The sequence below is a fragment of the Heteronotia binoei genome, chromosome 21 (genome assembly GCF_032191835.1).
Source record: "Heteronotia binoei isolate CCM8104 ecotype False Entrance Well chromosome 21, APGP_CSIRO_Hbin_v1, whole genome shotgun sequence".
Lineage (NCBI taxonomy): Eukaryota > Metazoa > Chordata > Lepidosauria > Squamata > Gekkonidae > Heteronotia > Heteronotia binoei.
This window is the reverse complement of record NC_083243.1, coordinates 25,625,863-25,638,645: the sequence shown is the minus strand read 5'-3', so window position 1 is coordinate 25,638,645 and position 12,783 is coordinate 25,625,863. Positions and strand designations below refer to the sequence as shown.

The 12,783-nt window shown below is 45.7% G+C and overlaps 1 protein-coding gene across 2 annotated transcripts in view; it reads left to right on the top strand.

The window, feature by feature from the left end:
• The first annotated feature begins 1,115 nt into the window (after positions 1 to 1,115).
• TDRD9 (tudor domain containing 9) overlaps positions 1,116 to 12,783 on the top strand; it is a 182,700-nt gene continuing 171,032 nt past the window's right edge. Inside the window, exon 1 of one of the 2 annotated variants that reach the window (XM_060262919.1) lies at positions 1,116 to 1,337. In XM_060262919.1, coding sequence (XP_060118902.1) covers positions 1,213 to 1,337 — 125 coding nt within the window. In that variant the 5' untranslated portion in view covers positions 1,116 to 1,212. The remainder of the gene's footprint in view (positions 1,338 to 12,783) is intronic. The other variant, XM_060262918.1, reaches the window with a different exon arrangement.

Genomic DNA, 12,783 nt, shown 5'->3' with positions numbered 1-12,783 from the left:
GCTGCTGAGACCGCAATTCGAATTACTCTAGCAATTTGCCATCGCTCATGATGGCTCTGGTACTATCGAAATGAGATACATCCACACCCCTTTGAGCCTTATTTATTTCGTGCATTTAAAAAACCCTTCCCTACCTAAAGAGTTTAGGGCAGCGCATACGCTCCTCTTTTCAGTTTTATACTCCCAACAACCCCGTGTGGCAGGTTGTAACCTATGTTTCACGGCAAGCAGGGATTTGAACCCTGATCTCTAATCCAGCACTTTACTGCACCCCAATGGCTTTTTTCTTAAGGCTTGGGCTCTCTTGAAAGGGCAAGATTGGGAAAGAAACTTGACATAATCACGTGTTAAACTTCTACCAAAACCGCAATTTGAACCTGATACTTTCCGGATCACAGGTTCCAGACCTTAGCTACCCTGGGCTACCTTTTTTTTCTGTTAAAACATACTTTCTGAATACGTGTTAGCCTGCATTGCGTGGAGTTAGTTTCAGAAGAGAAGCCACGTGTGGTTGTACTCCTTTTTTTAGCAGTAAACTCACATGTGACGGTTTTGTGTTAATTTGATCCCCCCCCTCTCTCTTTAGCAGGTTTGGATTACGTTAGTACCACCCATAGTACCCCCACATTTACAGAATTGTGAATTACACGCCGTCAAATTGCAACTCCAAACTGCTTCCTCCTAAATCCTACGCAGAAGTAAATCCCAGCTTCTTCAGCGCAGGTGATTTTCTTAAATAAATATTGCAGCCAAGGAAAGACGAAGAAGGCCAGTGCTGAACAAACATAAAATATACTTTCCAAAATAACCAGATGCATCCGATCACCGCCCGGTTATTATTGCAAAGCTTTCACGGCGTAAATGCTGGAGAAAAAAAAATTATGCAAGAAGACAGTGCAGATTTACCAACAATCTCTAACATAAGCAAAGCTAGGACCGTGAGGAATTTAAAACTTCTCCCGGGGACACTGGCAGGCGGAGTCAGTTTAAAACAAACCCCCAAAAGCGCGCCAGATTGCAGGAGCTCGCGAGAGTTTGGCACGTGGCGGCAATTAGTCTGGGTTTGGGAGCTGCTTTTGGAAGGAGGCTCGTGCTTCGTGAGGGGCTTCGCCATATTGCAGGAGCTCGCGAGAGTTTGGCACGTGGCGCCAATTAGTCTGGGTTTGGGAGCTGCTTTTGGAAGGAGGCTCGTGCTTCGTGAGGGACTTCGCCATGTTGCGAAAACTCACCGTGGAGCAGATCAATGACTGGTTCACCATTGGCAAGACAGTCTCTGGGGTGGAGTTTTTGGGGGGCGACCTCCGATCCGCAAAACAGCAGCCGCTCCCTGCCAGGGTGTAAGTATGGGACGGCTTTTAGGGTTGCCAACTTCCGATGAGGAAATTCCCGGAGAGTTTGTGGGCGCAGCCTGGGGAGTGGGCTTTAAGAAGGGAAAAGGACCTCAGGAGGGTGTAATAGCGTGTCGTAGAGAGATGACACATTTCAGGAGAAATGGAATAAATGTTTTAAATAAATAACAAATATAAGGTAGATCCAAGTAGGCAGCCTTGTTGGTCTGCAGTAGTAAAACAAAATAGGGGTCGATTGCACCTTTAAGACCAACTTAGTTTTATTCAGAACATCAGCTTTCGTGTGCTCTCTAAGCACACTTTATCAGACGAGGAATCTGGCACAGTGAACAGAGCCATACATAGCTGGTAGGCAGTGGCCCGGAATGCAAAATGGTACAGATTTAAGAACCAGTGACAGTGAAGTAAAATTATCTGGTAGGCAGTGATTTAGAATGTAAAGGTACAAATATAAGATTCAATGACAGTAAAATTAACAAATTGAGCAAACCTTTGATCTGAATAGCATGAGCATGTGAAGGCAACAAAACAGTAGTATGTCAAAATGTGAGCGTGTCTGTCAATTACTCTATTGCTATGAACCTGGGCCAAAAGGAAGGAATTATTATGTTTTCCCATCCAACTAACCCACCTTTAAACATGCAACATACATATAGTTTGTCATTGGGAGAAAAATACATTACAATTTAGTGGGAGATGGGTTCAATATATGTATTGGGATAAACAACCAATATCCCTGTTTGAGTGTGTCAATACAACTAAAAGAGAAATACATTGGATAGTGATGTTCTAGTCCACCTAATTTACTTTTTAACATGTAATCATCATTCTGGTTTGCGATAGAAAAAAAAAGAATACAATAAAATATAGTAAAAATGGGTAAAGTATATGTAATTAGATGAACAGCCAATATCCTTATTTTGAGTATGTCGATAAACTATATAGTCTAGAGATGAGTTGTAAATCTGGGGATCTCCAGTCCCCACTTGGAGGTTGGCAACCATAACGTTTCTGAAGAAGGATGTACATTTTAAGGAATAATGGATTTTATACTGCCAATAAATGGCTTGGATTTTACTCCCTTGGATTACAATGTTGCCCCTTCTCCCAAAAAATCTGCCTTTTCTCTCTCTAGCTTATGTGTTAAGTAAATCTTGGTGGCTCATGTAAGTCAGCCAAGTCATATATGACATTTTTCTGTTCTTTAGTAGCCTAAAATCAGTTGAAGCTGTAGTTGGTAGTGGCTTCTGGTTGGAAACACAGAAAAGCTATTGTGGACCTTCCCCCAACCCCCATACACAAGGAATGAGATTGGTTCCTGAGATAACATGATAAAAGTGCCAAATAATTTTTCAAATACATCTCCAGAGATGGTTGAGTAATCACTGGTATTCTGTGGTAGCATCAGCCTTCATCCAATAGCCCACAAAACTGGTTAAGAACATAAGAACATAAGAGAAGCCATGTTAGATCAGGCCAATGGCCCATCCAGTCCAACATTCTGTGTCACACAGCGGCCAAATATATATATATATATACACACACACACACACTGTGGCTAATAGCCACTGATGGACCTCTGCTCCATATTTTTATCTAACCCCTTCTTGAAGGTGGCTATGCTTGTGGACGCCACCACCTCCTGTGGCAGTGAATTCCACATGTTAATCACCCTTTGGGTGAAGAAGTACTTCCTTTTATCCGTCTTAACCTGTCTGCTCAGCAATTTCATCGAATGCCCACGAGTTCTTGTATTGTGAGAAAGGGAGAAAAGTACTTCTTTCTCTACTTTCTCCATCCCATGCATTATCTTGTAAACTTCTATCATGTCACCCCTCAGTCGACGTTTCTCCAAGCTAAAGAGCCCTAAGCGTTTCAACCTTTCTTCATAGGGAAGGTGGTTTATTGAGTCTCTTTGTTCATCTCTTTTAGCCAGACTATGTGTGATTGATTATTGTGTTACTGGGTACACACATGAAGCTGTTTTATATTGAATTATCCATGGTCCATCAAAGTCAGTATTGTGTACTGAGACTGGCAGCAGATCTCCAGAGCCTCAGGCTGAGAAAGGTCTTTTACATCAGCTGCTGCCTGATCCTTTTAACTGGAGATGCCAGGGATTGAGCCTGGGACCTTCTGTGTGCAAAGAAGAGGCTCTTCCACTGAGCCATAGCCCCTCCCCACAAATTCAGTGTTTTATTGTTGTATACATAATCCTTCATAGCGTTTGATCCTTTGGCTTATCGGAGGAAAGTTTTCTGAAGGTGTCACCCTGTGACTGAGGTTGATAATGGCCCATCACAATGCCTTTTCTGTGGTGGCCCTCCATTTTGTGGATGGCTTACCTGAGGAGGTCAGGGAAGGCTCCCCCATGTCTTTCGATTCCATACACAGATTGTGCGAAACAGAATTTTGGGGGACAGTTGCACACGGGTCATTTTGTAGAGAAAGAAGTGCCAGAGCTCATTAGCACAACTCATTTGCATATGCCACACACCCTTGACATCACCAGAAGGTGTATTAAATTATATCAGCTCAGCATCTATCTTAAAATGCTTCTTGAATTATAATTGTCATAATAAAACCTTACTCCCATCATACTTTTAAGATCACTTTTTCCTATGTGGCCATAGTGGCATAATGAAGATTTCTATCTGTTCATGTGTTTTAGTTATTTTCCATTTTTTTGTGGGGGGAAAATATTAGAAAGTGTTAGATCTTAGAGTTCAGCAAAATTCTTACTGGAGGTTTGCGCAATGGAGCCCAGAAGCAAATATTGGAGGGAGGGAATAAGAAAGAGCACAATAAAATTTAGAGGTTCCGGAGCTCTGTTCCTGTGAGCTCCTGCCCAAGATGAGGCCTGGTTGCATACACTCAGAGAGTTGTAAAGACAAAATGGTGGGTGAGGGGGAGAGCCGTGTATGCTTTGTGGGAAGTTATGTGTAAGGTTTGGCAGTTGGTATAATTGGATACTATGTAACTAGAAGTACAGAATGCATGTGCTCCTTGTTGTTGAGCAGATTGCACTCGACGCCTTATTGGTTAAGGGGTATGACGTGTATGAGGAAATAAAAGGAGGTGCTGGAGAGGCTGAGGAATCTTTCATTCCCTGTGCAGCTGTACTCAAGCATGCTTTGCAATCTTTAAATCTGTCTCCTGTCTACCTTTCTTTTTCACACCATTATATTGTCGGGGCTGGACTCCGACATGCTTAACTAAAGGAAAGTTTAAAGACAGTCCCCTGTGCAAGCACTGAGTTGTTACTGACCCACAGGGCGACGTCACATCATGATGTTTTCTTGGCAGACTTTTGAGATAGGGTCTAACAACATAATCTTGCAGACTTCCTGCCGGAATAGATTTCTCAGGTCTTCTTTTTAAAGGTTTGAGAGGAACATAGCCTGTAACAGCAGAAATATGTAGAATGGCTTGTGGGTGGGTGGGATTGCTTAACTTTTTTTTATAATACCGGCATGACAGGATGTGAAGCTTTTCTTGTAACTGAGGAAAATTTGTAGCTGTTGAATTTTTGCCCTGTAAACCTGCTAAATACAATATCTTGCCAGGAAACAAAAACATTAGGGAGCTGTAGATGTATGCCTACACGTCAGGGGAGGGCGGGATATAAATATAATTTTAAAAATGTATGTGGACTGCAGAGAGTACTAAAAAGAACAAGTATTTGGGGGTGGGGGTACGCCAATCTTTATTTCTCTCTACTGTGTGTGTGTGTGAGAGAGAAAGCGAATCTGAGACGTGTGCTTAACAAAGAAGCTTTCTCTCTGCAATCCTAAACAGACTTATACCTTCCAAGGACACTACAGTAAATGAGTTTAAAAGGCTGTAACACAACTTGGATCACACTAATAGGCATTTTTAAAGTCAGTTACTGTGGTACTATATTTCCTTTTTATTATGACCAAGAAAAATTCCACAAATTAATGAGTGTGAATTTTTGTATTCTCCAGAGAACACTGTATTCATTGGGTATGTGTTTGCCATTGGTGAGTGCTCATGCCTTCTATAGGATCTCCCTAGTTACAGAAGTTATAACAACCCAAATTCTACCCAACAACTGGATTCTGGATTTTTTCTTTTGTACTATAGCTATTACATGCCCGTATTTAATTTATCGAATGTCCTATCTTTTTGGTAGCATTGACTCCTATGTTATCTGTTCTAGTGAGAAAGATGGATTATAAATATTGTAAACTAATCAACAGATGTGGAAGTTCTTTAACTTGCGGCAAGCACTTGACAGCCAATTAAAAGGAACAACTGATGCTTGTTGCCAAGTAAAGTCACACACAGGCTTAGCCAGTCAGGAAAGCCTCAGTAACTAATTGTCAGAGCAGACTTTAGCTGTAATGCTATGTATATTTGCGAGGAAAGAACAAAGCAGTAGACAAGTGGCACCTTTAAGACCAACTAAGTTTTATTCAGAATGTAAGCTTTCATCTGATGAAGTCTGCTTAGAGCATACGAAAGCTTACATTTTGAATAAAACTTAGTTGGTCTTAAAGGTGCAACTTGTCTACTGCTTTATTCTATTGCTTCAGACCAACAGACTTGGATCTATCTGTGAGGAAAGAAGTTCTATCGAACTTCCCAATCTTAGTTGAAGGGGGAGGGGTGGCGCTATTCATACGGGAGGGTTACTCCTTCAGGGCCCTCCCGGCCGCAACGATCGATGGTCTGGAATGCGCCGGTCTGGCATGGGATGTGGGGGAGGGGTTGGCGATCTGGCTGGTGTACCGTCCGCCTAACGCACCGGCCAGCGCCTTACCAGCTCTGATGGAGGCCGTGGCAGGGTGGGCATTGGAGTTCCCAAGGCTTATGGTCTTGGGTGACTTCAATGTCCATGCGGATGACATGGCCTCGAATCGGACGCTGGATCTAGTGTCTTCCATGGCGACACTGGGACTCTCCCAACTTGTTACCACTCCCACGCATCAGGCCGGCCATACATTAGACCTGATCTTTGTGTCCGGGATTTTGGTGGACGATATCGCTGTAGAAGCGGTACCATGGTCGGATCACCTGGCCCTCAAGGCCCGTGTGAATGCGCCGCCCTGACCCTGTATGGGCGGCGAGCCTATTTTGGCTCGCCCGCGGAGCCTGATGGACCCTGAGCGGTTCCAAATGGCTCTGCGGGATCCCTGGCCCCCTAGCGATTCCCTTGATGACCTAGTAGAGGCCTGGAACGACAGGCTATCTGGGGCAATCAACGAAATCGCCCCCCGGCGCCCTCTGCGCCCCCATAATAGGCTGGCTCCGTGGTACACCTCGGAGTTGCGCCAGCTGAAACAGGGACTCAGACGACTAGAGAGGCGGTGGTGGCATACTCATGACGAAGCGACGAGAACATCCTACAGAACGTTTATGAAGTCTTATGAGATGGCAGTCAAAGCCGCAAAGAAAGACTACTTTGTGACTAGGATTGCATCTGCAAACTCGTGCCCAGCACAATTATTTAAGATAGTTGAGAATTTGACCACTCTGCCTCAAGGCAGACCAAATATGAGGGAATTGGAAATAGGCTGTGAGGCTTTTGCGAAATTTTTTGCAGATAAAATCTCGTCGCTCCGCCAGGACTTTCCTGCCACATTAGATGCAGTACAAGAACCCGAGGCTCCGTGCCTGTCCTCTGGTCTTGCCTTGGACCACTTTGACACACTCAGCCTAGGGGAAGTCGACGGAATTCTCTCTACTGTGCGCCCTACAACTTGCGATCTTGACCCATGTCCCTCCTGGCTAATTAAATCTTGCCAGAGGGAACTTAGATATCCTATACGGGATATCATAAATAGATCCCTCTTGGAAGGGCAATTTCCAACAGCATTGAAAGAGGCTATGGTCCGCCCCCTCCTCAAAAAAAGTACAGCAGACCCGGCCGAATTGGTGAACTACCGACCAGTCTCGAACTTACCATTTTTAGGTAAAGTTATTGAGAGGGCAGTGGCGCTACAGTTACAGAGTTTTTTGTATGACACTTCTGCCTTAGACCCTTGCCAGTCCGGCTTTCGCCCAGGCCATGGGACGGAGACAGTGCTGGTCGCCTTAGTGGATGACCTCCAGCGGCATCTGGACTGAGGCGGCGTGGTGGTGCTGATGTCGGCTGCGTTCGACACGGTCGACGATCGGTTACTGACCCGCCGGCTCGCCGACGCAGGGATTAGGGGGCTGGCCTTACAGTGGCTCTCCTCCTTCCTTGATGGTCGGGGACAAAGGGTGGCAATTGGGGGAGAGCTGTCCCGGAGGCACCCACTAGTGTGTGGAGTGCCACAAGGGGCAGTCCTCTCTCCGATGTTGTTTAACATCTATATGCGCCCCCATGCCCAGATTGCCCAGAGGTTTGGGCTTGGGTGCCATCAATATGCAGATGACACCCAGCTCTATCTACTAATGGATGGCCGAACTGACTGCGTCCCAGAAAACCTGGACCTTGCATTGCAGGCCGTGGCTGGCTGGCTCAGGCTGAGTGGGCTGAAGCTGAACCCGGTAAAGACGGAGGTCCTTTGTTTGGGTCGCGGTGCCCCGGGAGGGGAAATTCCCTTGCCAGCCCTTGACGGTGTGCCACTGAAAGTGGCCCACAGGGTCAGGAGCTTGGGGGTTCTTCTGGAGCCTTCACTATCTATGGAGGCACAGATAGCGGCCACTGCCAAGTCCGCGTTCTTTCATCTTCGGCGGGCAAAGCAGCTGGCCCCCTTCCTGGAGCGCCGGGACCTGGCAACGGTGATTCATGCTACGGTCACCTCCAGACTAGATTACTGCAACGCCCTCTACATGGGGCTGCCCTTGTGCCGAACTCGGCGGTTGCAGCTAGTGCAGAACGCGGCGGCTAGGCTGCTATTGGGGCTTCCAAGATGGGAGCACATACAGCCAGGGTTGCGCGAACTGCACTGGCTGCCAGTGATCTACCGAGTTCGTTACAAGGTGCTGGTCATGACCTTTAAAGCCCTATATGGCCGAGGGCCTGTCTACCTGAGGGACCGTCTCTCCCCATATGAGCCCCAGAGAGCACTGAGGTCAGCTGGTAAGCACCAGCTGAACATCCCTGGGCCAAGAGAGGCCAGGTTAAAGACCACCCGGGATCGGGCCTTCTCCGTTGCGGCCCCACTACTCTGGAACCAACTCCCGGAGGAGGTACGGGCCCTGCGATGTGTAAATCAATTTCGCAGGGCTTGTAAGACATACCTCTTCAAAATAGCCTTCGCCCATGCCGAGCCAAGATAACGTTGCTGTGTATGTTTCTTCTCATCTACTGAATCTAAGATCTATTTTAGCACCTTAATGTTAATTTTAATGTAATTGTACTGATTTTATTGTTTTATATGATTTTTTTATATTGTATTTAGATGTTGTGAGCCGCCCTGAGCCTGCTTGTGCGGGGAGGGCGGGATACAAATAATAATAATAATAAAAAAAAGAAAGTCAGGAGTAAAATCTACTTTTAAAAAAAAAAACCCATGCACAACAGGTTTACATTAACTGTGTGATCTTAAACTGAGTTGCACTCTTCTAAGTTTATTGAAGTCAATGGATTCAATACGGTGTAAATGTGCTTAGGATAGCACTCTTAAGTTCTGTACTGGATATATAGCGTGGCCTGTGATGATGAAGCTTTCACACCCAGGCATGGAGATCAAATGAAGTCTCTGTGGCTGGACTGGTTAATATTAAAATGCTGGGCATGTTTCTCAAGAAATTTGGTTTCTCTGGTTTAAGGTGCAGGGGTGGGGTGAAGTCTGGTGGAGAGCATAACCACCCTCCAAAATCAGACCATTGGTTCCTTTACTCTAACATCTTGTCTTACACAGTGGCCAGCCAGTTCCTCTGGAAGGCCAACAACAGGGCCTAGAGGCCTTCCCTTGATGTTGCCTCCTGGTTCTGGGATTCAGAGGTTGACTGCCACTGAATGTGGAGGTTCCTTTTAGTCACCTTTAGTAGCAGCTGATGGACCTTCCCTCTGTGTCTCTCTAATCCCCTTTTTCAGCAAACAAAAATAGACTTTCTTTTTCCAGTACTTGTCAAACCCCATAAAAGTATTGTAAACTGCCTTAGATGAGGTTAAAAAATTATGGCGTGATCTTGTGCATATTAATTTGGGCTGCTGCCCAAACCTCCTTGCAAGTAAAGGTCAAGTTTAAGTCATGTTGTTTGTTTATTTATTAGAACATTTATCTTCTGCCTTTCCTCTTGGCTCAGGGTGGCTTACAATAATAGTTAAAACATCCCCAGCTAAAACCAAAGATAAGATAACAAGTTCCAGTTCCCTTTCCCCTCAACCTATCAGGAGATCTGTGAATGGATAACAGCTCTCAGTAAGGGTGCTTTCACACATGCTAAATATTGCCGTTTCAATCCACTTCAGCATCCGTTTACAAGTGGATTTTGCCATTTCACGAGTCAGATCCAGTTGCAAAGTGTGTTGAAAGTGGATTGAAAATGTGTTATTTAGTGTGTGTGAAAGTGCCTTAAATAACACACTTTCAATCCACTTTCAATGCACTTTGCAACTGGATTTGACTGTGGCTGATTCTGCACTTGGCGTTTGGCTCCCAATCGCTGTGGGGCTGTTGCATGCGAGTCTGATTTCCCGATTTTGCAAAAGATATTAGCAATGCATAAACGCCTCTATGATCAATTCCCCACCAGCCTTGTTCTGGTCTTGTTGTTCCTTTCCTCGAGGCGCTTCTGCTGGATTTCACGCAAGCTGTCCCAGGTTGGTGAGTTGCCCCGCCTCTTTTCAAGTTCCCTCCGCGGCAGGCAGAAACTGGTTTACAGAGGATCCTGCCTGCTGTGAAGGGAACTTGAAGAGAAGTGGGGCAACTCGCTACCCTGGTGCAGCTTGTGCAAAATCCAGCAGAAGTGCCGGTGGGAAAAGGAGCAATGAGACCGGAAGAAGGCTAGGGGGACATCGGTCTCTAATTCCATAAATAACAATTTCCAATGGTGGTTTTCAGCAGGGCCAGATCTAGGGGGGGCAGAGGGGGATGCTTGTCCCAGGTGCCGACGGGGGGGGGGGGCGCCAAATTTGGTATGGAGTCCATTGTATTCTATGGGACCATAAGGCAGAATGCCCATAAGGGGCGTCATTTTTTTAATCCCCCTTCCTCAAAAGACATGTAAATCCGGTCCTGGTTTTCAGCTAGGTTACCAGGTCCGGCTCAGGAAATATCTGGGGACTTTGGGGTGTTTGTTGAGCTAGGAGCAAGGTTGTGACAAGCATAATTGAACTCTGAAGGGAGTTCTGGCTGCTACATTTAAAAGGACCGTATTCTTTTAAAATTCCTTCCCTTCATTGGAAATAATGGAAGATGGGGGCACCTTCTTTTGGAGCTCATAGAATTGGATCCCTTTGGGGCTCATGGAATTGGTCCAGTCTTTTTTAAACTTGTTTTTTTTTTTTTTTAGGAGAGGTACTGGATGCTATGCTGAAAATTTGGTGCCTCTACCTCAAAAAACAGACCCCCCCCCCCTGAGCCCTGGATGCTCACAGATTGATTTTCCATTATACCCTATGGCAACTGGTCTCCATAGGCCAGGGGCGTTAAACTAATTTGTTATGAGTGCTGGATCTGACATAAATGAGACCATGTGGGACTGGACCATGTTGGGCTGGGCCATGTGTGTACCTATTTAAGATGAGGTAGCAGAGATATAAACTTTATAAAGGACATAGAAAACACAAAACGTTTTTTTTTTTAAACTTAAAACATGCTTAAAACATTAGCACTTGCAGGTCTTAAAGGTGTTTTCTTTGTATTTCTCCCATGGGATCGAGGGAACTGGGCAAAGGAAGCTCTGGCTCTTTCCTCCTTTCCCCAGGGGACCAGGAGGGGGAGAAGCCTCAGCCAACAGAAGGAAGAGAGGCTTGGCTCAGTAGCTGTGCTGTGCGATTGAGGAAACCTGGCAAAGCAAGCTCTCCCTCCACCCTTTCCTCCCCAAGGGAGGAGCCTCAGCCAATGGAGAAAATAGAGACTTTGTTCTGTAGCTGCTATGTGATCGAGCAAGCCTTGCAAAGCTAGCTGTGATGCAGAAGGGAGCGAGAGAGGGAGAAGGAAGCAGATAACAGCCAGTTGCGGGGGGGGGGGGCTGATTTGGCCCCCGGGCCGTATGTTTGACACCTCTGCCACAGAGTATAATTGAGTGCCCAGCTGATGTTCAATTCCCCCTTCCCCCGCCGCTTTCTGCTAGTCCTGAAGTGGGGGGGAAGGCCTTCAAACAAGGGGATCCTCCGCCCCCAAACTGGGGATCATAATCCTATTTTCAGCTGAATACCAAAAAAGCTCACACCTTGAATGAAATTTTGTTAGTCATAAAAGTGCCATTGGACTTTAACTTTGTGCCAAAAATTCAGTTATTGTCTTTTTATTCAGGCAGGTAGCCATGTTAGTCTGAAGCAACAGAACAAAGTTTGAGTCCAGTGGCTCCTTTAAGACAACAATAAAGTCTGTATGCACATAAAAGATTATTCCCATAATTAAGTTTCGTTAGTCTTAAAGGTGCCACTGGATTCAAACTTTAATCTTTTAATGTTTCTGTCAGCCACTCTGAAAAATTTTCTCAGACCCTTTCCCACCTCTGGCTTCTATCCAAAAGTTATTAATGAGTAAGGACATTTTTTGTTTCCTGTGCTAAGTATCTTCAGGGTAGATACTGCCCTCTGAGTTCTGACTTCTGTAGGCTGTGTGGAGACAGTGTAAACGTTTTACTTCAGCTTGGTTTTAAAGTGTTTCCGATAAGCGTCTGGTTGTATTGTTTTGAGAGTGTGAAAGGATGCGCTCCTCCAGGGGCATGGTGTTAGCTACCAGCAAGGGGGGAGAGGAAGGCTTGTGGGGTCTATACATTTTAAGACAAAAGATCAAAACAGAATTCCTCAGGATGCTGAACTTTGAGATCCGCTGTGATAAACCGTTTCACCGCAAGAAATGCCTGGGAGCAGCGCGGCTGCCAGGCTTAGCGATAATTTCTCTTTTCTACCTCAGGCAGCAGTGACCTAGACATGTCGACTTAGCTCCCACTCAAGCTAGTTGCTTCACTGAGCAACTCTGAACTCCGGTGCCTTGTATGGAGGCTCTTTTTGTACTTTGAGAATTGTCAGACATCTGACAAGACTGATTCCATTCAGTCCTTAGTGTTTGATTTTGCCAACTATGGGGCAGAGAAATAAACTTTATCACTTGACTTTCAATTTGAGATTGTTTCAACAGCCTTCTAAGGCAAGGGTCGCCAGCGTGGCGCACCGTGATGCCTAGCGACACCTTTGCAGGTGCATGCCTGGTATTTTTAGAAAGGGAGCCGGCCAGATGGGGCTTTTGCCCAGAGGACCTTTTGAATGGCCATTGGAGATCTGACTGGCCATACAGATGTGCTTTGGCAGCAGCTGGCACCACAGCATAAGCATCTTCACAGTGCTATTGAAGGCAAG